The sequence below is a fragment of the Columba livia genome, chromosome 8 (genome assembly GCF_036013475.1).
Source record: "Columba livia isolate bColLiv1 breed racing homer chromosome 8, bColLiv1.pat.W.v2, whole genome shotgun sequence".
NCBI classification, from domain to species: domain Eukaryota; kingdom Metazoa; phylum Chordata; class Aves; order Columbiformes; family Columbidae; genus Columba; species Columba livia.
Window position 1 is genome coordinate 11,394,543 of NC_088609.1, and position 24,234 is coordinate 11,418,776.

Consider the following 24,234-nt stretch of genomic DNA (forward strand, 5'->3'; position numbering starts at 1 on the left):
CAACAGTTTTGTTTTATTTTTGCTAAAGCTACTTTAACTTGTGCTTCACTAAACAGGAATCTTCTATTTTTTGGCTCTCACTGACATTCACAATTCTCCTCATTTTGACATCTAAATTCCATAAACATGTTGTTTACTCCCTCTTCTGGGCTATTAATGAAAAATATTAGATCAAGCCAAACATCCTTGCATACATGCAGCATCTAAAAGTAATAGTATGGCAGTTATTAGTAGGATTTGGCAGTGCAGAAGTTACTAATTTAGACAAATGACGTGGGGTTTTGTTTCTTTGTTTTTTCCTCAAAACAAGGGAACACAATCTCATTTTGGCTTTTTGGAATATTAACTCAATTAATACATGCAAATGCACACTCCAGCCCTGACACATTTACATACCTGATCTAATTCTGCCTGAAATCAATCTATTAGTCACTTCTTTCTCATAAAAGGGAAAAAGGTGCTTTAATGAATACACGTGGTGCTTATTATTTGGATCAACAACATTTGTGCCTTCTGTGCCTGAACAGCATTTAGAATAGGTTAACATTTGGTTTACAACACAACAATAAAATTTCCCTTTATTGCAAATAAACAGAGTATTCATACCCTACAATATTGTTTTAGATGCAGGATTATATTCACTCTTAGAGGATCTAATATTAACATAAAAGGCACATGCATTTAATGTTTTCACACCTTTTTTATTTTCCAAGCAGTGTTAATACTTATTTTAAATATAGCGTTTACTTTGTTAAAACATGAAATTATTTATGTACATTAGTTTGCAATCTGAGAACACACACCATCAAGTAATCATTTGTACAGTAATAACATGTATCAAAAAAGAAAATAAAAATAAATCACAGCCCGGAATTTTTAACATCCGTCCCCCATTTGCTTTGATTTAAAAGCTGCACTAACAGGAGAGAAGCCTCAAGACCATAGTAGTTGAATCAGGAAACAAACACTGTCCTCCTCTAATAATTGTCTTTAGCTGCTTTGATTGGTTGCAGTTAATATTAATAGTATAACCTTTAAAAACTGGGGGAAAAGGTAATACTTTATCTTCACCCTTCCTATTAGGGCTCCAAAGCAAGCTTAATGAGAAACCATTATAAAATCAGACTGCTAAATAGTATCTTAACTCACAATCCAGCCTATATAATTATATCAGTATTGCAAGTGACAATTACTCGTGACAGATCAAACTTACCTTTCTGCGCTGCTCGGGCTCTGTGTCACCATTACAGCGCTAACCATTATTTGGGCTTACGTAGAAAGACAGGTTAGAGCTCTACCCTTCCCACATGGCTCCAGAACTCCAATTTTGCTTCTAAACAGAAACAACATGGTCTCAAAACCCATGGAGAGGTGTCCATGATATAAAACCCACGTTTCTTGCAGCCACTGCTCAGGATTTGTCCTGGACTGACGGGACATGAGGGTCACAATCGGGCTTCAGGGACTGGCTGGGCGTTTGAAGAGGGCAAGGCCAGGACGCAAGCACATCTAGCACACCTGGCTCTAAACTATCTTATCTTCACTACCACAACGTGACATTAAACTCATCCAACTAGGAATGAACAAAAATAATTAGTAAGGATGTTATAAATGACATTTTAAAGACTATTAACATATAAAACATTATCATCTTTATGAAAATAGACCAATTTCAGCGCAAGCTTGCCTTTTTGGGGGAAGAGGACACATACATGTATTATTTTTTATTTTTTTAAAAGGCAAGTGTTCTGGACAGCTGCCAATAATCTGGTGGAAAATGTCCTTAAAGCAAGACAAACTCCTCTGTACTGAATCTTTTTAATCTTTTCTTTTCATCCTCAGAGAAAAGGTCATTTTCTTCATGGAGTGGACTGGAAGCAAAGTCATAGTCTCTAGAATGACCCTTCACAAAAGTAAACAAGGGATATTTTTCCTTAGATGAAGATTTCAGCATCTACAATGTGAAACACAGACAAATGTTAATTGGAAATGAAAAAATACACTAAGTAGTGGTATTTATCTGATGATGACTGCAAAGTAAAAAAATGCAGGTTTTATTTTCAGTATCATTGCACTGAAACAAAAGCATTGCACAATCTAAACATCCCATTAAACATCTATATCCATTTCTTTTTCAGGTAGCTGCTAATTTTATGCCTAACTCTGCATCTTCTTCCATCCTGATCAACTCCACGTGCTGTTGGTTTCAGTGCAGCTGGAGCTCTTGGAGAAATATAAAACAACTCTATGCAATAATTTATGACCATAGCACTCTTCTCTAGCGCAGGTATGAATTCTGTAGCAAATAAGCATCTCAGGGCGATACTGTTATTGTAGAATCAGCATGGACAATAATCAATGTTTTTATTAAAAGTTTAAACACATACACCTATGTAAATAAGCCAATCAGCTATTTAATTCCAGGTATTATCAAACTACTAATAGCTGCGTAACTAGCAAGTACAGAAACAAAGGTTAATGTGAATGTGATTTGGACGGAGTTTCACCAGTTGCTCCATTTGGGCCCTTGATTTCAATTCCCTAATTTCTCTGTCACTGTATATATGGCTCATCAGGTTTATCCTCAAGTAATAAAACCTGAATCTTTTCTCCCACTTCTTATTGCCCACAAAAGCAGCGAGAACCTGAATTTTTTAGTCTACACAGGGCACACAGAGTCTACTGTGCTTTACAAAGTGATTGCACTCAAATTGCAAATAAAGGGAAAAATAATGGAAAAGCAGGGAAAAATAAAGGTGAAGGACTGAAAGATCTTAGAATGTATTTGTATATAAACTTTCCTCTATTTTCAAGCTTACTGTGCCTGAAATATATTTATATAAAATAATATCAGTAATATTAAAGAACTCCTATCTAAAATGCCAGGATAATAGCTTGGATCAGCCTTGCGTATTTTTACAACTTATGTTCAAAAAAAGAAATGTACTTAATCCCAAACTTGAAAAGATCGAAGAAAAAGAGAGAACTTCTAATGCAGTTGATTTTGTAATTAGATAATTTTTACCATGTTATTACCTTATTTCTTATACATGATAGGATAGGAAAACAAAAAAGAATATAAACTTCGCTATTTAAACTTTGATATATTGGTTGCTTAAGAACTTCTACTTCTTTAAATCTATTTTTTTACCTCTCTGTGTAAGAATCAAAGAAAAAACTTCAGCATAAATGAATATCTACTAAAGTTTATATTATATAAATGTAAACATTTCTTTTTGGCTATAATACTAATACCACTTAACAGAGCATTCAAAATGCTCTACAAACATTAATTCTTTGCACTGTTGTGGTAACTGCTGTGGTTAGAACACTAATACTGTGACCATCTGCTGCTGCATCCCTTCATGGACTATTTTTTCAAAATGACAAACAGTTATTTTCTAATACAAACATAGTAATGACACTGTATTTCATACACTCACATGCTGTAATAACCAAGCGAAAAAAAGTCAATTACATTTGGACCTAAATGACCCTATGCCAGGGTTTTTGAAGTGGAAGGATTTGCTGGGCGATGCCTTGTTCCCCCCTCGTAAACACACTGCTTTATATTTAAACGCCATCAGAAAGAGCGCTTACACTAACAAGAAAAAATAGACAATTTTGGCTTGATCAAATATGTCCATTTAGAAAAGAAAAGGCACCCCTGTGTTGGGCTGTGCGTTCTGCGCCCGGCAGGGCTGTCCCAGCGCAGGCACATTCCCATTTCACGAGTGCCACCTCGCGGGGCCGCCAGCGCCGGCCCGGCCCTTCATCCCACCCTCCTCACCGCCTCGCCAGCGCAACCCGCGCTCTCCCGCCATCCACCTACTGCTGAAACGGGATGGGATGAACGATTATCAGAGCAGCAATAAATATTGAGAAGAGAACGACGTCTGTGTAGAATGGCAGAGCTGATTCTCTGCCTTTATCCGCACGCAGCACACATGCTGTTCGGCTGAGGAATCCATTTGGTAACTTCCACACCTACCTTGGTTATTTCTTCAGAAGCCTTCTCAAAGTCCTGCACAGTTCTGCAATAAAATCCTATTGTGCAGCTCGGATCCATTTTTTTGAATGACATCTTTTTGGGAGAAGGACAGTGGAATGACTGCAAGTTTCAAGATTAAAAAAACATGAAATACATAGTTAAGGTTGAGAATGGTACAGACCAATGCACTTTCCCCCCCTACCCCCCGGCTTTAACATACAATCGTATCCCTTGAATTAAAACTTTTTGGAAGTTCTATCTTCCAGCCCCCCCCCCAGCATTCAAGCAATCCCATTCTGTTCCACATGTATAAAACTTCCTGCTGTTTACTCTGTATTCCCACAACTTGCACACAACACCACATTAGTCTGAAATCTGTCAAAGGTTTGCTGCTCCAAGCGCTACTTTATGAATATTCCCAAGGCAGAGGAGGTGAATGCTCTCCTGCAAATTGAATTTGTAACAGCTTTTGCACTATCTTACAATTACTGCTTTACTATCACTGCCCATTGCCCCTTCTCCTCCCCCAGCCTCTATAAAAAGACACAACGGAATAAACCAACCTCATGCATTTTTCTTTAGGTTAAAAACCCGCAAAAAACACAACAGCAAAACCACATTACAATAATCCACAAGTAGGAAAAACCCCACAAACAACATGCTCTGCTTTATAAATGCTTTTTTCCTAATGTGAAATGTCTTCTCATGACAGATGATGCTGACAGTGCTGTGAACTATCAGCAGCTGTGGTATAAGAACAAACAAACAAATACAAAAACCTTTTCACATTTTGAGAGAAAAGATAAGCGTATGCTCTCTACCCTGGTAATGCAGGAACTGTAGTTTGGGTGAAGCTCAGTGTCCCATAACTGGAATTATTTCATCACCACACGCAGTCTCTGAAAGGTGATCCTTTTTATTCCGCTCCTAACACGCAGGACTACCCCACCATCCCACCTCTATTAAATCATTCACAATGCTGCTATAACTGCTTGGTAACCAATGCTAACGCCACGTCCGCAGAGCGCCGCAACCAAGACCCCGCTGCACTGAAACACCGATTTGTTTTTCATGAACTTCCCCCAGTGATCGACATTCCCCAGGGAACGTTCCGCACTGTTTCCTTTCCCGTGTACGCAGAGGCCGCGCACAGCTCGGCGCCAGGACAGCTACTCACGCAGCAGCTACACCAGGACGGAGCAACACAGGCGAGTTGTTACCAACACCAGTGAGTTCCCTCCTGCAATCTAGTTTGACTGTAGCAACAGCAACCCTGACAGGTGACATCAAGCAGGCTGGATATTAGAAACCCATTTTATCTTTTTTTTTTTCCAATCAGAAGTCAGTGTACAGCAGACGACAGCACTACCTACCTAATCTGAGAGTATCCGTCTGTGTAATAGTTTTACATACTGAGGTATATTATTCTTTGTTTGTGATTACAAACCTGAGAAGTATTTCTCTTACATCTCTGCTAAAAAATATAAGCAAAGATGAGAAGTAATATTTGTACAAGATTGATTTTAGTCACTGTTTTTTTCTCCTAATTCTGTTCAAATTTTATATGCAGAAATTGTATTTTGAATATTCGTTCTTGAGTCATCAAACACATAACCTGGCTCCTGCCGTTCATATGACATCTCAGCAGCCCCATGGCGCTGCTCCGGGCAGTCGTCTTTACCGCTACACAAGTCGCTGTACAACAAAGAGCAGCTTTTCTTTTTTTCTGCTCCTGCAAACAAATGGACTCTGGAAGCCAATACAAAGTGGATTGATTTCCAACTTATTCTGGACAATTTGTCAATTTTGAAAATACTCCCTACAGATAAATCTAACAAGCAACTATCCACACTAAGAAAGCAATTTCTGTTTACTTTTGACATTTCTGGACAAAGATATAATACTATTAAATGCACTAAGCATTAAATTGCAATACATTTTCCGTCCGCAGAAAAGCATTAGGATGTGATCAAGCCAAGCTGGCAGCTAGCGTACTTTCAAAATACATTTTTAAACCTTATTATTATTTGGAAATTCATATTAATATCAGCCTGCAGCACAATCTGGAGGATTAGTCATGGGAACAGAAACCAAAAAATGTGTATTTTTTTAGCTTGGCTACTGAGCTACAGTGTGACCTTAAGGGAGTCACTTCAGCTCTGCATCTCTGTGCCGTTCCCACCTTTCATCTGCCTTACCCAATTAAACTGTAAAATCTTCAGAAAAGGCACCGTATTTTACTACAGGTATTAGCATAAAGCAGCAAGGATCCCAGTTATAATCTCTGGCCGCTGCCACAACACGAATTGATAGAGCTGGGACTCACCAGCTTTTCTTCCAAATATCTCAACAAGGTAAAGCTAAAGGCATCTCTAAAAATAATTGAAGTTTCTTAGGATATTTTATGATATATTTTGCTGCTATGTTCCTTTTTAAAATTCAGAACCCTCTCATTTTCCAGAGAATCTTCTATATTACGTCATGCTAATTAAGGCATCTTGTTAGACATAAATACTGAAAAATATGTAGTGTTTGCTTTAAGTCGGCCCTAGGATTTAACATTATCCCTGTACAACTCCCTTCATATATATATATATATGTATGTATGTACATATAAGCACTTTTCCTAAATACTTTTTGATGGTATTTTGATTAAGATATTGTGATGCACCTCAGGGTATGTTAACGGATCTTTCTTTTCATAATGACAGGCCCATTGCAGTTCTCTTGGTTGCTACACAAACCAGAAGCCATGAGGATTCATTCCACACCACTGAATCACATTCCAAGTGTCAACAGTCAATTAAAATCACCTACTTGGTTCTGCAGGTGTGACTTCCACTGTTTACAGGACTTACTTTAAGAATTCCATGTTAAGTAACTAGTATTTCAGCGGTGGCAGAGATAAATAACATATTCCTCTTCCTTGTTTACAGGCGATATGTTTTTTCTGAAGCTGTGTTTCCATCTTTAGGAGCATTTAACTGCTCAGAACACAGTGGCACGAGGAACCACTACCACTAACCCCTGTCCTGGAGCAGTTGATGCTGTCCTAAGCTGGGGATACAGCCAGAGAGTTTCCACAGAGTGCAGAGTTGCTCCAAGGAGGCTGGAAGTTCATGTGGAAGTTGGACACAAGATCGGGAAGGAGAATTTATCTGGATGGCACTGAGAACTTCTCCTGTGAGTACTGTGGCTATTGAACATACACTTCTGCAGCTGAGAATGTTTTCCCATGGTACTTGTAAATTGACTTCGTTAATAACCTCCTCTAGCTCTGTCTATTTTCAGTGCAAGTTATTTGGCAAGAGGTTAAAGAAAAGGGAAAACACTATTGTAAAAATACAAACCAAACCAAAACAACAACAAAAACCCACAAAAAAACCCCACGCATGATATTTAAGACCTAGATGTAGCCTGAAAAGATCAACTCACTGCATCCAGATGCACCCAGAAAGGAATAGGGGGGAAGAAAGAACAAATGCAGCACGGACATTTCAGACCTGTCAGTTTCTTGGAAACCGCTATTCCATAAAAATAGCTTCATTAAAAAATAATAATGAAACATTAAAATAAACAGTTCTGAAGACATGAATAAAATTCATCTGATCAGCCACAAACCTCAGCAATAAGCCTCAAAAATTTCCACTTGTATGAAGCTAAAAAAGTGACCTGCAAAGTTGTTAGGAGCAGAAGCTACATTTAAAATGATACCCACCTACTTCAGTATAGAAATATTCCGAATTCCTGGATAAAGAATCAGCAGATAAACCTATAGGAACTCTGGTTCCAAACTGACAACTGACTCCTGCTATTGAATACTACAGTAATACTCTCCATGATGTTGATTGCAGCTTGAATTTAAAATAAAATACAAAATGACCAAAAGAACAAACTAACAAAACCAAATCCAAATAACTCCGATTTAAGATCTCCAAACGTTATCTGTTTTATTTGATGGGAGATTACTGAAGTGATCATCTCTTTTTGAGGTTTTCTTATCATTATAAAGAAACAGACAAAGATTAATGAAGTAAAAATTAAAATCTCACATTGATTTTTTTAACCTCTGGCCATTTTTGTTGATTATAAGCCTATAAAGAAGGGCAGAACTCTGATAAATAACATGTAACTGTAAAACCATAAAGATGCAGCTAGCTAGAACATCTCTAAATAATTAGTGTTTGATTCATATGGGAAGCAAACAGTGCCAGGTCTATATCCACACTACCTCAAGAGGGAAATCCTTTATGCTGACATCTACAAAAGATTGGCAGTAATGAGGATCCATGTAAATCAAACTGTCATCTACAAGGACAAAACAGAAGACAAGTAATTCAAAAAACACCTTATTATTACACTGCTTACAATCCAATTTCTATGCAGAACAGCTGAAAAAAAAAAAAAGCCAGCAAGTAAGTGCTTGCCAGGCTGATCTTCATTGACTGAAGCACAGGTTTTTGCAGGACAGATTAACTTTTGCATAATCAAATATGCTTGTATAAGCAGAATTTTTATAAAGTGATGAGACTGTCATTTAATTTTTGGTGATAAAATTACTTTTACAAACACACAATTATATTCTGGAGTTTGCATATGAAAAATGTATCATGCTACTTCATCCTGACAGCAAGAATATATTGCTTGTCATTTCAGCATCAACTAACACCACTTAAACCAGTAAAAAGTAAATACGTAAATAAGAACTGCCAGATAGTAACAGCCAAGGCTCCTGAAGTTTGGCGAAACAGATAAATTATGCCTTGTTTATGCAACAATGGAAATTAAGTGTACATTTTACAGAATCCAATTACTATACGGGGTAAATGACAAATGACTGGACTTGGGTAGATATGATGAATTAATAAGGTACTCATTTTGCTATTTTAATCATGCTATTTCCCACTGGTTCAATATTAACTTCCTAACTCTTAAAGAAAAATATTGAAGAGACATAATGTATTAAAACACTAACCTTGAAATCCAGCAAAGTAATACGATTGCTTGGGTTTGCCACCAATAATACCAACACAATACTCAAGGCTTAAAATTCCCTATAAAGTGGAACATTAAATAATTAGTAGAGTGTTAAACAGAATAAGTGTTAAACTGAATTAAAATCTTTGCTTTTTCTTTACTATTTAGGCAAATATATATATATATATTTGCCTTTTTCTTTTTTTGAGACTAACTTACTGATTTTCTGGGACTTGACTCAATTTTTAGAAGCTCACAACTGACCAAAGGGATAACACAGCACCAGATATTTCAGACAAAGTCCTCCCTTGTTATGTGATGCTCATACACTGAGAGAACCAGCAGTAGTGTTTTCAGGGAGGAGACAAAACGTAGTGTCATACAAGTTGAGTACAGGTTGCTTATTCAAAAGCTAGAGAAGTATTCAGATTTACAGAGTTCACATACATTTATTATACATTCTGTGGCCCTGGGGGCTCTCTTCTCTTTGCATTCAAATGTAAAAGTCTGTCTAGAGTAAGAACTTTTACATCATGGGCAGAAATGCCAGTTGAAGCAAGAGTAATTACAAGATACAGCTCTAAAAACAGCAGCTCAAAATATGGAAGGAGAAAGAGACACACAATGGACAAGCCCCATAAATCTTACTGGATTTTGACTGGGAGGATAGAAGGATCGGAGCCATCAGCATGTGGCAACTTTGAGAAAGAGATGTTGTAAATCCACCCAGGGAGAGTTAAGAGGAACCTGGGGTGAAATACAGGAATCTTTTCAGCCTGGAGGTGTGAAGGACAAAATCCACTGCTCCAGCCCCTGCAAAGCTGGGGCCACCAAGGATAGGGAGAGTTGGGACACAGGCCAGAGTCCCACCAGTGCTGCCAGTGTATTCCTGGTCATTCCAGTTGTAAGAGTTGGGTTCTGTAATTCCCATGTCCATGGTAGCACACAAACCTAGTGGGCTTATCATTGTATAGTAAAATATTGATTTTATGGATATATCTTCTAGGGCTGGAGACAAGGATTTACCTGTTTACAGGGAATTTTGCCAAGGTGAGAACATTTCAGTAGTAGGATGGACTGAAATTCCTGTGTCCCTTACAGGCTCAGGATGCATCCCAGACAAGGACACACACACACACAAAAAAAATCAACCTTGTTCATGCCTCTGTTGGAAGAATTACTTAGCAAAGGGATGAAGAATGCAAGGAGGACTTTCCTCCTTCTCCCCCTTTAACCTGTTTCTACTGTTCTTGCTTTCATGAGGTTCTGTTTCTTAACAGAACATTTTGGTGAGTATTCAGCCTTGCCTTAACACAGTTCTCCACTAGTTACTCCACCAGCTCCAGCAGGAGCTGAATTTTGCCAGCCCTGAGCACTTTGGAAAGCTGAGCCCAACTGTTGTAATGCAGTTGGAGCCAAAGACTATTAAATACTCTGAAAACTGAACAGCCTTGACATGTCTGTAAATCACAGTGGTTTTCTTGTGGCACTAGACGAGTGTTGGGTCCCAAAATGTGGATGCTGGCCCAAACTGGGACACCAATCCAGAAGACTGGTTTCTGCAGGTTAAGAGAAAATGTTGCTTATTTAAAATATGAATGAGAAAGCTTTATTAGAAAGGGCTTCTCCATGGTTGAGCATTCCAGAACATTGAGGCACATCAGAGGCAAAGGCTGAAACAGCAAAGGAGGACTCATCCTCTGCCAGTGAAACCGAAAGGGAGCAAAGCTACTTAGAGTAATGAATAACTGTTTAATCTCTGGGAATTTTCTTGTAAAAGTGAATTATAAAAAATTTATCAATTTTCATTCATAAATATAAAATCCTTTGTAGAAATTACCTCTTGTACTACATTCTAAAATCTGCATTTTTAACTTAAATCCAGACCCCAAGAAATTTAGTCACTTCTTGTGAACACTCAAGATAGAGCTTGGAGTGACTAATATCTGCAATTGAAATCCCTCTTATCACAGTTTCCATTAGAACAGGCTGCAAAAGGCAGCACCAGGCGTCGTAAATGAGCAGCAGAAATCATGCTGGCACTGTGTGTTTTCCTGGACGTGACCAATTCAAAGGCTTTTTTGCAGCTATTGAAAATAAAGTAAGGTTGCTGTAGATCAGGTCTGCGACTACAGGCTTATCTTAGCTATGTTGTCAAAATTAATCAGAAAATAACCAAAACTTTCCAAAAGTAACTGTCTGAAAATACAAGGAAAAGAATCAGGAGAGAAAAACAATTTATTAGTTCATCACTTAAATAAAAGGCTTCATTACTCTGTCTCTCCATGCCATTAAAAAGCAAACATATTTCCTAAAATTTTACAGAGAAGACACAGTCACAAAAAAAACAAAACAAAAGACTGTAAAATTTTGTACATGCTACTCCGTTGTGGTATTTTAAAAAATTAAAACAAGAATTTAAAGACAGAAAAACAGCAGCATGGAAAACAATAAAGCAGCAAGGGTGAGAACAATCTCTTCCCTAACAGAAGTTTTCTTGTGCTCCAGACCAGGGTTTCAGTAGATCCTCAGGCATGAGCACCCTGAGCAGAAGCTCAGCTGAAAAAAGAAGACGGCACAGACCTTCCTCCCCTCTGCTTTCTCCTTGAGTTTTACTTTTTTTCCAGTTTGTTTTTATCTGTGTTCAGTGCTTGCAACTCCTCCATCGCCGTCCTTAGAAATATTCATCCTAATGTCCCCATAGGGAAAAAACACTTGAAGCAGTGACTACAGATATCAAAAAATTCTAAGCCTTCTCTTAAGAGGGAGAAAAAGACGAAAGAAGATGGGAAGAACATACAAGCAACAACCTTAAACTATCTGACATTTAAGAAAACAAGCAACAGAATAAGGAATTTGGTATATTTATATTTTAAAATGCTGACTGATACTTAATACAGGAGAACTCTAATAGCATATGTAACTAAATTACCATTTGTAATTTGAGCCACTGCATTAATGTCTTTTCAGGCAGCTACTTTAGGAGCAGGACAGTTATCGCTGCTTTACCACGGGACATCATGTGCTCTGCAATTATGTCTGATCTTGTAATAGGGAAATTTAAAATCTGTAAAGTCAAACTTTACAACCTTCAACTGTAAAATCACTACCACACATTTAATAGGTAGAAAATTACCATCATGAAGTCGCTTTTCATATCACCTGGTGCTACAATTTGAAAAATGATTGAACTCTTATTTCATACCTTTACAAACTCTAAGTAGTCCATGTTTGTTCTCTCACCACCAAGTCTCACGGGAACTAATATAATTACAGCTTTTGTGTCTGCTTCTCCAGAATCCATAAAAGAGCACTGTCTGTCAATAACATCTGAACTGTAGACTGAAAGGAGACACACAAAAATGTTCATTTTTAAAATATAACCGCTGGCTTCTGCAAAGACACACCTGCAACATATGATCACTTGGTTTGACAAACTAAAACTACTATCCTTCCAAATATTATTGTCCTCCTGAAATGTAACTCTTGAGTGACTCATGAAAACAGTGTTATTCCTCCTTATTTCCAGCAACATTTTGTCATGTGCTGCTGGGATAAGCTACATTGTCAGAAAAATGCAGAAGGGTAGGTTAGTAGAAAACCAATAAATATTTATTCACTTGATAAAAACTTCTAAAAGAAGTAATTTAAAACTTGAAAGCCTATAACTAACAGAAACATCTATATGTTAAAGGAAAAAAAAGACAAATTATTTAATAAATACTCAAGTTTGTTGTCTAAAGTTCACACAACACAGTCACTGAAAACGAGTTAAAAGACTTAATGTAGTATTACTGCTTAGGCCCTCCAAACCAAGAGAGATGTGAAAAATCATCAGCAGAACAAAAAAGCAAAAAAATAATAGCATTTTTAAAGATTCCACTGTCATTTTAAGTCAGGTGAAACTGGTTTGTAGCGTATGATTAAACAATATCTCTTTAAAACCAGTTTGATCAATTACCAGGGATGTCGGTCTCATCTCTCCTATCCAGAGGTGGGTTATGACATAATCAAAATTTCCAGCATCTGAACACAGCTACCAAATTAATACATTGTGCTTAGACTTGAAAGATTATAGTCCTCAGTGTAAAGTTTCAGCACACATTTAGTTTATATAGTCATTGTTTTCTGCTCTTGAACATGCAGAGCTCTAAGCTCCTCTGCCTGTTATGGATTATTTAAAATACCACGTTGGAGCAGAAGAAAGGTCACGCTGACTCTGGTTCACTGTCCTGCTCACAGCTGTGAACTCCAAGAAAAAATGACTTCTTATTATTCTAAGAGACTGGGGCAGTGTTTTTTTTGCTCTAGAAAAATGGGTAAAAGAGAATCCTGTGATGCAAAAGACACATAAAATGTAACTAACAAATCTACTCTAACAGAACTGAATTTATTTTCTTTGGTTGTTTTGTTTTGTTTTAATAAGATAGGGAAGTTCTTAAATACAAAATAGAAAGTTACAACAGGCAGATAAGAAAAAGTTATCCTGCTGGATGTGGAATTCAACTATAAGATACCAAACAAGCGATGTATGAAGTTTCAAGTTGTGATGCCTGATTCTCCGAGAGAACAAACATCTGCATATATCAAGAATCCCTTTGTCTGCATGATGTCAATTATGTGGAGCATTTCTGAGTTATTTTTATCCTTTAGAGCTCTCTTGGTAAGTGCTTACTGAAAGGCACAAGAAGCATCTAAAATATTTGCAAAAAAATGACAGAATCACATTTACCTGTACAATCCTGAGCAACATAGATGGTTACCCCTTGTAGCTCAGGGTCTCTCGCTTCTTCAACAGCTTTTCTAAGTACAAACACAAAACTATTAAACTCATCTCTGTTTTTAAAGAAATTAACAGTAAAGAGACAGAAATTATTTGATTTTTAGAAACAGGTTAATTTTATGGTTTGTTGGGGTTTTTGCAGGAGGGTGGGGGGGAGTGAGGGGTTGCGGTTTGGGTTGTGTTTTTTGTTTTGTTTCATTCAAGACACCTTTCATTCCTGATAAATACAGATGGGGGGGTTGGTTGGTTGTTTTTAAACACTGGCTACCAAGATTCATCATACATGGCAACACTTTTCTGAAGCAAAGATGACAATGACTGGCTACTTAGAAGAAATAATGAAAATCACAAAAAAAGCCCAGAGAAACACATCAGCTTACAATGAAATGCATATTCACTACCTAATTTCTTTCTGTTTATAACTCTTTTGAGGTAATAAAAACTAAATTTGCTGACAATAAATATTATTTTCAACTTGATAGATCTCTTTAGTTGACCTCAGCTGATGTAACTAGGCACAGATTAGCACCTCATGTCTATGGAAATAAAGGCCAGCACATAAAAAGCTGTAAGGCTTCACCAAAACTTGCAAAAAGATAATGTCAGTATTAGGCTATCCTCATAAGAGTAATGGACCTAAAAACTAAAAAGAAAATGCATGTCGACAGACTGAAGCATGATCATCAGTCAAGGACAACATTTGTGAAGAAATTAAACTGTTCAAAATAGAAGATTAGCCTTTGACTTTACCACACACTTGCATTAAATGGTCACTATCCCTTTATTTCACAATATATTTTTGAGGAATCGTTTAATACAGTCGTTCTCAAGTTATGAGAGCTATACATTGTTAGTGCTGCTGTAGGAGAGAAAGGACATCTCGGAAAGGAAACCTCTGCAGTGCTGGAAATCACCAGCGGGTTTGTGTTGAATGGAATCCTGGACCAAATCCCACCCCACTCCCATTAGGTAAAGGGGCTACTGCAATTTAAAGCAAGCAAAAAGAATTCTGAAAATTCCTGTTGTCAGAAAAAAATAGAAAACAACACATAAATAACCTCTCACGTCACTCTCTGCATTTGCACACGCGCACACGTGCACAGCTGGTTATTTCAGTACAGATTCACTTTAGATTAATAAACTTCTATATCAAGTACCAAATTCTTCTATTGACGTGTATGTAGATAAATGTATGAACTTTGGCTTCTGCTCCTTAAATGACTTATTAGTCATTCAGTTTATCGGTAAACTGGAATTTACTAAGAACATAAGCATAAAAAATCCAAACCAAACCAAAACTTGCTAATATTCAAAGAAAAGTCACATAAAGGCACATAACATGGAGAAATTTGACTTTCGACTTTTTTTTTAACCGCACTGAATGTCACAGACCCTTTACTTTTACTGTGATATAATTATAATATTAATAGTCCCATACATTTACAGTTTCACAAGAATTTGATATGTGCAAAGAAATGCTGAAAACATCAATTTTAGCTCTGACATTTCATTACACTATCAGTACATTACAGCCCCCAGGTTACAGTAAAAAAAAAAAAAAAAATCTATAATGTTATGCATGTTCCAAGGTTGAAAGAGTGGTTAGTTTTCAGAACATTTCATTAAATGTAGTTCTACTTAAAACCCCAGGTTTGGGAGAGATACTTGGGAGGCCTACTGCCCAAAGTACAGGAAATCAGGAAAAATCTCTAGAATTGCTACTAATATGGACATTTTACAAAGCCAATAATGAACACTTAGATGCTCAATTAAGCTGAAGTAACCTCATGATGCTTTGAAATGCTTCTCCTGTAATGTGTGAGGCACGGTAACGACAAAGAATAATGGTATTTTTACCTTAAAATGTGTGCGACAACTGCAGGCCCATACCAATCTCCAGCAATTTTTCCAGACTTCTTTCCATATTCTATTAGTTGATGCAATCCAAAAGCTGTCAGTGGAGAGTCGCCAAACCAAGAAATTATTTTTCTGTGATAAACTTCATTTCTCCTTTCACTCTCATCCCAGTTTCTCTTCAGTGTTCCCCGATGATGATTTGACAGGATCTTGGGTTCTCTTTCTGCCGTAAGCGACGCCTCGAATGATGCCGTCAGCTTTTTCACGGTATGGGCCGTCCATGATTCAGAATCTGAACTGTCGATGTCCAAGGCATCTGGCCAGACCCAGGCTGCAGCGAGAAGTTTTAAGAGGCATATTAGCTTTAATAGTAACTTCTTGGTATACTTTGCAAAGCACATCCCTTTCTCCCTGATGTTCCTCAGACCAGTAGTAGGTACTTTACATGCTGAGATGCAAATGTCAGTGTTAAAATGTAAACAAAGAATTCAAATAGAGTATGACCTGCTTTTATTTTCTGCTGAATGACAGGTGAAACAAAATACTACCAACAGTGCATTTGTTAGCGATTTAGGCTGAGATAGTAGGTCAGACTCCACGATTGCAATCAATTAAGATATACAAGATATACCTGATTACAAGGCACAGGTTAGAACTATCTTATATATTAAAAATACAAAAGGTCTGTAGTAAGTACCATCTAAAAGATTTTACCCATGTCAAACAACAAGTTTCAAAAGCTTTTTAATTCTTCCGTTTTGTTTTTGTGTTTGTTTTGTTTTTGGTTTTTTTTTTTTAATAGGCAAACCTCAGGAATTTTATTAATGTAAAAACAAACGGTTCTTCCTGGCAAAATGTCAAAGCAGATCAGCAGAAAAATAGAAAAGATTCCTTTTTTCACTAAATTTGTGAATTATTTACCCAGACTACAAGACAAACTTGTTTAAATATTATTCAGCACAGTATCTACCGTCTGCATTTCTAAAGGTTTCTCTGACAACGCAGCGTTCGCGTGGCAGCATGATGGTTCTGCACATCTAGAGAGCAGCGATGTTCCTTTGTCAGATGACTCAAAGTCTCTCCCACGAGTTCAAACAACTACTTGCAACACAGAGCATTCAAGAAAACCTCTGGATCACAGCAAACAACACACCATGAATGTCTGCACCCAACAGCTTGGAGGGCAAGGGAAAGGCTGCTGCATGCAAGGACGGAACGCACCCCACAAACCCCACTCATACTTTTGCTCTGTTAGCCAGATTTGGGGAAGCTCCAGGAGGTTCCAAACGCTCCTGTGACAGCAGCAAGAGGGACCTGTTCAAATTAATACTGACAGAGAGCAAGAACTGCAGCCCTCCTCATCATTCGTACTGAAGTAGCCATCTAAGAGTCCTTGAGAAACAAAGAGGAAGCACAGAGGCAAGTATATTTTAATTCTAACTAATTTAGGGCTCCAGTAATGTCACAAGTATTGCTGGTAATGGTCATAAGCCATGTCAGCCGCTCTTGTGTGACAACCACCCCGCATCAATGCCTCTTGCCACCTCTTTGTGAAACCTCATGTTAATTTTTCACTGCAGACCCAGGCATAGGCTCAACCTAACACCACAGGCCTTGCTAAATTTAAGTCAGTGTCTTAAACACAGGCATTTCAAAGTAGAACTTACCAGTACCTTAATATTTAAAATAAAAACTCATTTAAAACATCATTCAGCAATACCTGGAACATTCCACGTAGTTGTGGAAGCATTAAGTATTCCAGCTAGTAACTGCAGTCGAGTTTTGCTTTGTAACAGAAACAATACCATTAAACTATAATGAAAACATCTTTGGGAAAAGAGTAAACAGCGATGGAAAACTTCATGTAAACACTTAAATATGTTTCAAAAGCTACCCAGACCTCATAAAAAGCTTTTCAAAAGATAATTCACCAGCTGTCAGATGACTAGGTGATGAGAAAAGCAGTCCGGAAAGACCATACACATTCCATTTTTCTACGCATTTGGATTGCCACAGAAACACTAGCGCTCTGAAATCACCAAATCACTTTCCAAATTAGGATGCATGGGGGACAGTGCAAGGAATGCTTTGTAACTATGAATGTTAAAGATATAAACCCTTCTCGTTCGGGGTTACTTCAGAATGAGCCATTACACATTCCTCTTCACAGGTAGTCTCTTCTGATCAGATTTAAAAAAAAAATTCTTTAAATGTATGTATAACAAAAGTTATGTTTAAGGGATTTGTGTTCTCAGCAGAAGTATTTTCATACATTTTGATGATTGCAGTCAGTTGAAAGGGATAATGTACATTTTATGACTTAAACATCTACAGCAAAATGAGCATTCAATAAGCCAATCTGACAGGCCAGTCATGACACTGCCAAGAAAGACGACTTTGTGGTGCAGCTTGTTTGGGACTATGTTCACAGCTGACATCATATCTGCACAGCAAGTACCAAGTATTATCAGAACGGGCTTTCACAACTATTGTCTACGAAAGTATTCCTGGGATCCAACAAAGGCTGAGTAAACAATATACTGTATTCTCTCCAACTAACATGCCGTGATGGCTTCAGGCCCATATTTTGACAACAAGCAGTGGTGACAGAGGACAGGACCGATTGTTTGACAGGAGCAATGTGGTGGGTTATGAAAAGGATTGAGAAGAGGATGGACAGAAAAAGTGGTTAATCATGAGAACCAAAAATACCTCTACGCAGGACATGGCTCAGCTTGGAAGAATGGGGAGGACACACACGCTTGGCCTTGGAAAGCAGAAAGTGTTCCAAGTCTCCTAAAGCTACTTCTTTGAAACAGCTGTGACACAGAGATAGACAATGAGGAAAAAAATGGAAAGTTCCTCTGTAAGTACATGAGGGGGAAGAGAGGAAATGAAATAGTGCAAATTTCAACACAAAGAATGATGTATTGAAGTTAGATTAGAATCCTTCTATTAACTCAATATATTAACACTGGAAGAACTGAATAATGTACAACTTTAAAACTGATAAAAGAATATCACTTTTGCCATAGCCCACAGCTATGTGCTGTGGAACTCATTCCTACACCTTCAGTTCAAGAAATGTGCAAAATTCAAGAGGATTGGACAGTTGCATGGATAATAACAATACCAAGGTATGGGATCATAAATTTTTGTGGTATTTTACTTCACAGTTAGTTTCTGTGGAGTTTCCAGTATCTTCCTTTGACACACTTTGGTATTCCCTTTTTCAGAAACAGAACAGTGGACAGTTAGATTCCTGCGTGGATGCAGAGTAACAATTCCAGTATTAACGAGTAGTCCAGAACCACAACCAGTTCGCACTTTAGATTTGGGCTGCACAAAGACCATCACACACTCTACAGAGCACCGAATACAGAGATCTTTGCTCGTAACCTACCTCTACCAAGAAAATGAAGCATAAGACCTTGAGCCAGCAGCATCTGACCAGTTCTCAGCGTGCAACCCCAACCACAGTCGGTTGTTAATGCAGACCCCTTGATCTGAGGAAATTCCTCTCTGTAAGTCAGCCATATTCTAGAAATAAAATCTTTACGAAACTCTTCAACATTTCCTGAAATCTCCGTGTTGATTTTATCAAAATTGGACCCATCAGTAGAGAGTTCACCAGACTCTGTAAGGCAAAGCATAAATTTAAGCCATAGGTTGGTATGGCACTTCTGTTACTAGAAGTTAAAAAAAAATGCTTAATTCACCTAAACGTAACTGGTCAAATAGAGATTCTTAAAAAACCCGCATACTGGACAACGATAACAAAGACATTGGTGTAGAGACTCTTTGTACAGGTATTGTCGTTATTTCATTTCGGAGTTTTTAGAAAGAAAATCTCAAATTGATAGGTCAATGAATTAAAGCGCAAATTACAGCACTAATATTTACAGAAAGAACAAGATTTCAGTGTAAAATGTGAATATAGCAGGTTAGGATGGGTTGCATGGGTATTGGTATTGGACATTTAAACGAGTATTTTCTAAGCTTTTTTATTTACATTTTTAATTGGTAATGAGGTTCTTTCTGGAAGATTAAAAGTATGCCCAAAGAGCTCCTACTGAATAAGACTGGAAGGAGTTAAGTGCTAAGTACATACCATCAGTTTTGAAGTGGTAACATTTTCCCAGCAGAAAGACCGGAGAGTTTCTACTGAAGTAAGTTTTTGTTTTCAACACCCAACCTAAAATAGATGCAAAAAAAAAAAAAAAAAATTACAAATTTGTGACTAAATTATTCCAAAAAGGAATGTCTAATTGTATATGGTAGCCAAAGGTAACCCGTGAAAGGGGAATACAGAGAAAATGTACTTAAACTGGGTTTTGCTTGCATAAATAACAAAAAGATGTAATAGTTCTACAAAACACAAAGTTCTGGTTTAACAGTAACAATGTTACCCATATATGAATGTTTGAATGTTAATACAATGGTGCTGCTGCGCAGAAACTGTTAGGATACAGAAATGCTAAAGCTGAGCACAAGTTGCTTTGTCTCTGTTGTGAATTCATTACTACATAGTTTGATTCTGTGAGGTTTCCAACTCCTGTCGTAACACACAATAAGCGTCACATCTGAGCAGTGAAAATGCAGGAGTCCTGCTCTTCCTGGGGGATTGATTAAGCATACTTCATCACAAAATTAAATTGCAGGGTTTGGACACAAAAAAAGGCAGTATAATATGGTGTACAAATTCAAAGGGCCAGAATTCAGCTTGAGGTTTTGACAATGTCCCCAAGCAGTAGTTAAGTTCCTGAATCATTATGCCATTCATGTCAACAAGAAACATTCCACTCATTGCAGCCAAGACAGGATCTTACCATACACTGTTTCACTTACTGTATTTCATGTTGTGCCATGCAGACATAAACTTTGATTTTATCTTTTCTACTTCATCTGTCCCTGTGGCCTCCATATTCAAATTCTAGAGAAAAAGCCATCGCTGTCTTGTAAGACGTTCAATTCTGCTACTGTAAAAACAAAAATATAAACATATCCATAGGCACTGAGAACACAGGGTATAGTATCACCACTTAGGTACTTAAGCGTAACATGACCAGAAACAGCAATAATATTGCAGAATCCTCCACTATTGGGGACTGAGAAGCAATCACATGTTCCATGAATGAGTAATAAAAATATTTAATTCCAAATATACACCAATAAAATTACTATACAAAGCTAAATAAAATCTAATGTTCTCCAACAGCTCTCTATTGCACAACAAACCAATCTAGAGTGTGTAACCTGGGCTGGCACGTGAGTACACTCATTCTAATTTGCAGAGAAATTAAGAGCTACAGTGCATCTCACTAAATAGAATAGATGCTGTTCTTTTCTGCTGAATAGAATGCAATAAGCACATTTTTCCCACTTCAGGGGTCCTGAGCACCAATAAACAAATCTTGATTTTAAAAACAGCATTAGTTTCAGATTTCTAATCAAGAATTTTCTAAGCCAAAGTTTACAAGCATTGGAGGAATTGCAAGACGATGTGCAAGATGTTTTGCTGTACACGTACAAGGCAGAAAATGTGTAGTACTGAAAAGGTGTGTAGTAACAGTGACATAATTTTGTATGGAGTTAACTTGCTACAGAGGTAACATCAAAAGATTAGTAGAATACTGTCATAAAATCAGTGTTTATCTCTCTCCTAATTATCACTTGCAGTGCAAGAAAGGCTCTTCTTGTTTGATCGTGTTACCTACAGTAGTCCAGCTGTATCACAAGCGTGGTAAAATTGTGGTAAAAATCACTACAGTGCAGAATAATTTTGTTAAAAACGCTTATACATTTTCCAAAGGAGAGGTGGTAGGGAATGCACTTCTATTGACTCTTTCTAAACTGCAAGATGGATTTCACATTCCAAGTAAGCAAAGCTGGTAATAATGCAGAAAGAATATATAATACCTTTAAATGTCTTTTTAAGAAATGCGAGAAAATGGGACAGAACTCGCTTTGTAGTCCACCTGCACCACTTAGTAAATGAAACTTTGCTATTAATTATTAGAGCTTCTTTCACTGCATTCTGTTGATGGTTTGCTTTGAAGAGTTGATACAGGAGGTTTTCTTGGTGATATTTTGCAGCCCAAATCCTTGCACAGATAGCTGAAAAATGAAGAGCTCCGACTTCAGCAGGAGCTCCTGTGGGACACCAAATATTGATCAATAGTGGTACAGCACTGCAACCTTCACCTATTTCTGGCCAAGTTCTGATAACATCACATGACAATGTGAACAAAATTGAACTATCTGGTTTAATGAATAAATTTGGACTGGGAGAACGCACCATCACTGATGCTATACGTACCTGCCTTACTTTAAAAGGAGAATCTAGAACTGTATTTACCTTTCCAGGTGTTATTCTCCATTGAATTGGGATCAAAAGCAGGATGAAGACTAAACCACGTTACTTCTCGCCACTGGGAGCACATTTTAAGTAAAACGTGACCACGTAAGTAAAACGTGACCAGTGCAATTGAAGAAAGTGTGAAGATGTTGTGGTGCCAATGTCTTCATAGCCTGAAGGTCCACACACAGCTATACTGGTTTGGGGATCTGTAGGCAGGGCAAGGAAAACAGCAGTCTGCTGACCAAGCCTTCTCCAGAATGTTTTTTTTCCAGCTGTTCCAGTGTATTATTTCATAAAAGTCTGTCAACAACTTTTTGCCAGAACAATAGGCAATGCAAGCTCACAAATGTAGAGGAAGACTGACATTTCTTTGCCAGTGAAAATAACAAATGGCTACAACCCTACCTGGATTAGCCTTGTGTTAAACTGGGATTTGGCAGGGGAAGGAAGAGAAAGACCATTTAAGGTTGGGTTTCAATTTCTTGCCTTTTGTTCCTTTTTTTTTTTTTGCATAGACCCATATCACTGATTCTCGCTGGCAAAGCTGCTAAGATGAACAACTTCAGAAAATGTGTTTGGTCCAGCAACACCTATAAAAGCTCCCTCTGGCTAAAATTAGAAATGAAACAAACTCTACAGTTCCAAAAGGGCCTGAAGGAAAAATTAATGAAATGAGAAAGAAGCTCATTTAAAAGACAGTGGTCATCACAGCACATTTTTCTTTGATCTAGTTATATTTCTTCCCTATCATTATGCTAAAGACTTGAACTTGCAAGAGGAATGCTAACGCAAAACAGGCACATGTGTTACTCCACTGGAAAAACACAGGCTCTTCCCATCAATGCAGGAAGGCATCAGTAATAGTTCCACTGAAATTAATGGAACGGCATCAGGAGGAGGTCACAAGGAACACAGATTCAAGCCCAAAGGGCACAACGCAGCTACTGTTATTAAATCTAAAGCTAATGGTTTTACTCTGAAGTTGTCTCATTTAAGGAGTTCTCCAGAACGTGCATTACCAGGACAACATCACTTCGCAGAGCGGCAGGACACGGCTCTGAATGAAAAATGAAATCCTGTCCTCTCGGACCCCCCGTCACCTGGGGGGACGATTGCAGTGAGGCGGCTGTTTGTTAATAATGGTGGAAAAAAAACCTCCCAGACAACAGAATTCGTTTGTTTTCATTAATAACAGAAAAGCAACCTAACCTGATGAACCGTCCATGGCAAAACAGATTAATTAAGTCCAAATGTGTCTATCCTTATTAATTAATTTAAGAATGAAGGCCCCTTTCAGTTTTTCCACCTGAAAAGAAACCCAGCAAGTAGCGATGACAACAAACCCCACACAGGAGTCTCTGACAGAAAATAACACCAAAAGGGCATTGTTAAGGAGTTAGCCCTTTCCAGTTATAAGCACATACTAAGACAGTTAGAAACGACGCTTTGTGAAGGTGAAGAAAAAAACAGAAAGAAAACAGCTTTACAAAAAAAAAAAAAAAAAATCCTGTAGCAAAGACCGAACATTTTACCCATCCAGGTTTTAAAGCCAAGCAAGAGCTGCTTTCAGAGCAGCCGCCTCTCTGCTCGCTCGTTACTCCGGCTCTTTGTATCCTCACACGGGCTTTGTCAGCGAACGGCCGGGGAGGGGGGTCCCGAACCGCCCCCGGAACATGCACACCCCGGGAGGGGGCTCGGGGGGAGCCCCTCCAAGCCACACCGCCGGGCGGGCCGGGAGCGCAGCGGCGGGCCCGGGACACCGCCTGCGGCTACACCCGGCAGCGGCCGCCGCTTCACCGCCACCGCTGAGGCGTCTCCCCCGGCCGGGGCCGAGCTCCGGGCTGCGCTTCCCCCCGCCCCGCGTCCCCCCTCGCTCACCCCTCACGGAGCCGCCGCTGGCGTGGGGCGGTTAACGCTTGCCTACTCGCGCCATCCCCGCGGCCTCCGTAAAGAGAGCGGAGGAGCCTCCCGCAGCCGGAAGAAAGTGAGGCGACGGCTTACCCGCCCGGTGAGCTCCGCAGCGCAGCCGGCCCGGGAGCGGCCTCCCGGGGCTCCAGCCGTGGGGGAACGGCGCAAGACTACAGGTCCCGGCGGGCGCCGCGGCCGGAGCGAGTCGGGCCGGGCGACGGCCCCGCGCGGGGCATGCTGGGAGCTGTAGTCCGGCGGGAAGGCGGTTCGGCCGCTCCTGTGAGGAAGGAGGAAGGGGCGCGGCGGGGCGGGAGCAGGAGGAGGAGGGAGGATGAGGGGGCCGGGCTGGGCTGGGCT

At 38.8% G+C, this 24,234-nt stretch overlaps 1 protein-coding gene across 6 annotated transcripts; it reads right to left on the bottom strand.

Moving 5' to 3' along the window:
• Window positions 1-680: 680 nt before the first annotated feature.
• Window positions 681-24,142, bottom strand: ATG4C (autophagy related 4C cysteine peptidase). 6 transcript variants are annotated; one of them, XM_065070894.1, is made up of 12 exons: window positions 23,971-24,103; window positions 21,967-22,175; window positions 20,457-20,587; window positions 19,720-19,803; window positions 19,012-19,245; window positions 15,609-15,939; window positions 13,701-13,771; window positions 12,174-12,310; window positions 8,967-9,045; window positions 8,223-8,299; window positions 3,992-4,111; window positions 681-1,954 (listed from the first exon to the last, which is right to left on the bottom strand). In XM_065070894.1, the coding sequence occupies exons 3-12, from the start codon at window positions 20,530-20,532 to the stop codon at window positions 1,784-1,786; spliced, it is 1,380 nt and encodes a 459-aa protein (XP_064926966.1). In that variant the 5' UTR covers window positions 20,533-20,587; window positions 21,967-22,175; window positions 23,971-24,103; the 3' UTR covers window positions 681-1,783. The 6 variants fall into 6 exon arrangements, with proteins under 6 accessions (XP_064926966.1, XP_064926968.1, XP_064926964.1 ...); XM_065070896.1 differs by having other exon boundaries at window positions 23,848-24,006; XM_065070892.1 differs by lacking the exon at window positions 21,967-22,175 and having other exon boundaries at window positions 23,971-24,142.
• Between the last annotated feature and the right edge of the window lie 92 nt (window positions 24,143-24,234).

Excerpts from the sequence above, each read along its gene's own strand:
- ATG4C (XM_065070892.1), bottom strand. The coding sequence starts at position 20,532 with ATGGAGGCCACAGGGACAGATGAAGTAGAAAAGATAAAATCAAAGTTT. Across the intron at positions 9,046-12,173 it reads ACTACTTAGAGTTTGTAAAG|GGAATTTTAAGCCTTGAGTA; the intron begins GTATGAAATAAG and ends TCCACTTTATAG. Across the intron at positions 8,300-8,966 it reads TTACTTTGCTGGATTTCAAG|ATGACAGTTTGATTTACATG; the intron begins GTTAGTGTTTTA and ends TTGTCCTTGTAG.